Here is a 3,066-nt window from a genome sequence, read left to right on the forward strand (position 1 = left end):
GATGCGATTTCCCGAATTTGTCCCAGTTGATACAAGTTTTGCTTTGACCTCTGGTCGGTTGGACTCTGGTCGACCTAAGTACACATTATTGTTGTTGCCCGGCTCCTTCACACAATTTGAATATACATATTTCATTTTTTTGTGTTACATGGTAAAGCTTGAAATGAAGGTGCGACAATGTTATGGCTATCGTTTCGAGCCTCTAATTTTGTAGATTTCACGAGGTCGTTTTGGAAATGAAGGAGGTGCTACGGAAAGAAAAACCAAACCCTTTTGTTGTACAGTAGCCTTTGTCAATGCCAAGAATTTAATCATTCATTGTGTTTAATGCTAGGGTTAAAAGTATGCCTATAGGATCGTTATGAACGTTGTACCTGTATGAGTTTCTGGTGAATGCCAAATAGGCCTAAAGTAGGCCTTATATAATGAACTGTATACCTACAGTACTTGATACATGCGTTTTGCCGTCTAGAGTACATTTAGCCGTCATTAACAGGGAAACTTACCGGTTGACATCGCTGTTAACCGGTAGTAGTTGTTGTGGTTATTAATTATGACAGTGAAGTATAATCTATGGCTGTACAATACTATATGGTCTACACAATTTAGGCCTACAAATAATAATTAATAAACTTAAACTATGACTCATGCATATTTCACATCAAAATAAAGTTTAAGTATTTGTTTAAAGGATTTTCTTAAACAGTTCATAGGTACCGAATTATATGGCTTGAAAGAAGCAATCTCTTGTAAACTGGTTTTCCCTCAATCTGTCTATGGGATGGCTCTGGAGTATTAAATGAAAGGTTGCCATTTGCTTGTTTGGAACTGTGAGGGATGTTTAACTAGACCTTTATTATATTTGTGTCATTTATTACATTCTGAGCCGAAAGATATTCATAAATTGTAGGTAGTCTAGACCTTACAATTACTTTTCATGGTCCTCTCGAATTTCTGGATCCGCCATGGACTGCTGCAGACTGGCAAGATCACTGCATAGGCCTAATTATCAATTTCGTCCCATGTTTATCCGAATCTTTATTGCAATTGTGACTTTTATGGGCCGAATAAAATAATAAATAATAAAGACCAAAATGATTACACAATATAGAATCTGGAATAGGTCTTCATCATAACTTTCGTTTCCGCTTTCGTATTTCTTTAGATAGATTAATAGACCTAGCATTAATACGGGTACCATCTATATTTCTTACAGTTCTGCAAGTTTAGGTTTCTATCACTCGTGCTATTAAATATAAAGTAAAATTGTCACTGCGGACGTGCGTCTTTAACTTAGAGGTAGTGCAGGGGTGGTAGAGGCGAGCGTTTGTCCAGTGGCGTAACAACGTGTTGCGGGGCCCGAGGTGAAAACATGTTGGGCCCATCAGGTTCTTAGGTTAGTAAAGTATCACAAACCTAAGAACATTGTGAATATAAAGGTTGAAAAGACTGCAATAAAGGCAATGCCGGTATCACTAAAGTATATAATGATATTGTGTGACTATAAATGATAGAATCAATTTTTATTTCACACAATCCGGTGCCCTTCCCCCTACCCCCTCCCCGAGACCCCTGTGGATTTTACCCCAGAGAGCCTATAAGCATTATGCCACGGAGTTTGTCCTAAAGTTGCAAAGTGTTACCAGTCTGATAATGAGTAGTTCTGTCCAATTGAAACGTCTACCTACGAAAATATTATACCGCCACCGTTAACAATGTAATAAGGTATTATGTTAACAACTCATTCTTATATTTGATAATAGATACCGTGTAGGCCTAAATTGATTCACGCATTTGAGCCGTATGTGCAGAATGTGACGGACGGTGTTCTCGGTCTCCAGACAGCACAATATTTTTACGATCATAAGTGGCCAGTATTGACCACATCTTGGAGAGCCAAATTCTACTCACGATGGCAACGCGTTTTTTTCTTGGTTATTGGAAGAGAGGAAAACTCCTGTGGAAGTTTCTCATCTTTATTTGTCTTTTTTCGCCGCTGTATTTATGGATTCAATTGCAGAGTGTTGTGGACACAAGTTTAAAGGGATTGTCCGAAGAAAGACAAGTTCGAAATGAACCTATGCTTAAAGATGAGTTAACTAATGGGGAAACCGAAATTGAAGTAATCCGTTCACACAAAGCAGTAATAGACAATCCAGTGAAAGATATTCTTCAGAATGTTTCCAATAATGTTATTCACAAAAGAACTACTTTAAGGATATCAGAAGTAAAGAAACAAAGCAATGTCGACTTACCTGTACATACAACTCAAAGAAAACCTATTAGATTTGATAACATTGAAGGTAAGAAATTATTTTGTGACATACTTTTATATTTTATTCATCCCTTGATTATAATATATAACATTCTTCTTCGATCAAATGGTGTGTTGAACATAATTTTAATTTGGTACCAGATAAATTGGATACTTCCTTGAATATGTTAAAGTGTGATGCAGGCCAAAAATTAATGCATATGCCTAATTATTTTATTTTATAATCGAATTTCACAATTCTTGTTTATTGAATATTCATTTATATAGGCTAACTGTATCCATATGCTTCTCATGATAATAATAGGCCTATTAATAATTATGGTACTGGATTGTCGGACCACATACACCATGTGACTGACATAGAATATTAAGTTACCTGGGCGTCAAAGGTACATAATAATAACTAACAGTTACACCATGTGCATGTTTGCAAAATTTGTTTGAGGGAATAATATAGATAAATGTTTTAGCACCTGAGTATACAGGAGCCCAGTTTAAATTATGCAGACGAGACTGTCAAATTGTGATTGGTTCTCCCTCGTCGATTCTAGTATTATTATTACTGTATTATTATAATGTCAATTTAACATCTGCTCGCTACTTGTATTAAGCAGCATAATACGAGGTATTCGATGAAATACATTAACTGACATAATGTAATAATTATATCGTTGCATAAAACGTGCCTCATCATAAAAATGTATAAAATCGCATTGAATATTAAAATTATATTTTAATGAGGTCACGTCTTGATACGCGTGCTTGTAAAAAGTTTATTATATGAGCTGAAC

General features: G+C 35.6%; 1 protein-coding gene across 1 annotated transcript in view; it reads left to right on the plus strand.

The window, feature by feature from the left end:
* Window positions 1-1,912: 1,912 nt before the first annotated feature.
* The window catches only part of LOC117105182 (WSC domain-containing protein 2-like), a gene marked incomplete in the record, with an annotated part of 12,316 nt that continues 11,162 nt past the window's right edge, over window positions 1,913-3,066 (plus strand). The window contains 1 exon segment of the mRNA XM_033246251.1: window positions 1,913-2,303. Coding sequence (XP_033102142.1) covers window positions 1,913-2,303 — 391 coding nt within the window.

The sequence above is a fragment of the Anneissia japonica genome, unplaced genomic scaffold, assembly GCF_011630105.1.
Source record: "Anneissia japonica isolate Jap-2015-1 unplaced genomic scaffold, ASM1163010v1 scaffold287776_len302883_cov198, whole genome shotgun sequence".
Lineage (NCBI taxonomy): Eukaryota > Metazoa > Echinodermata > Crinoidea > Comatulida > Comatulidae > Anneissia > Anneissia japonica.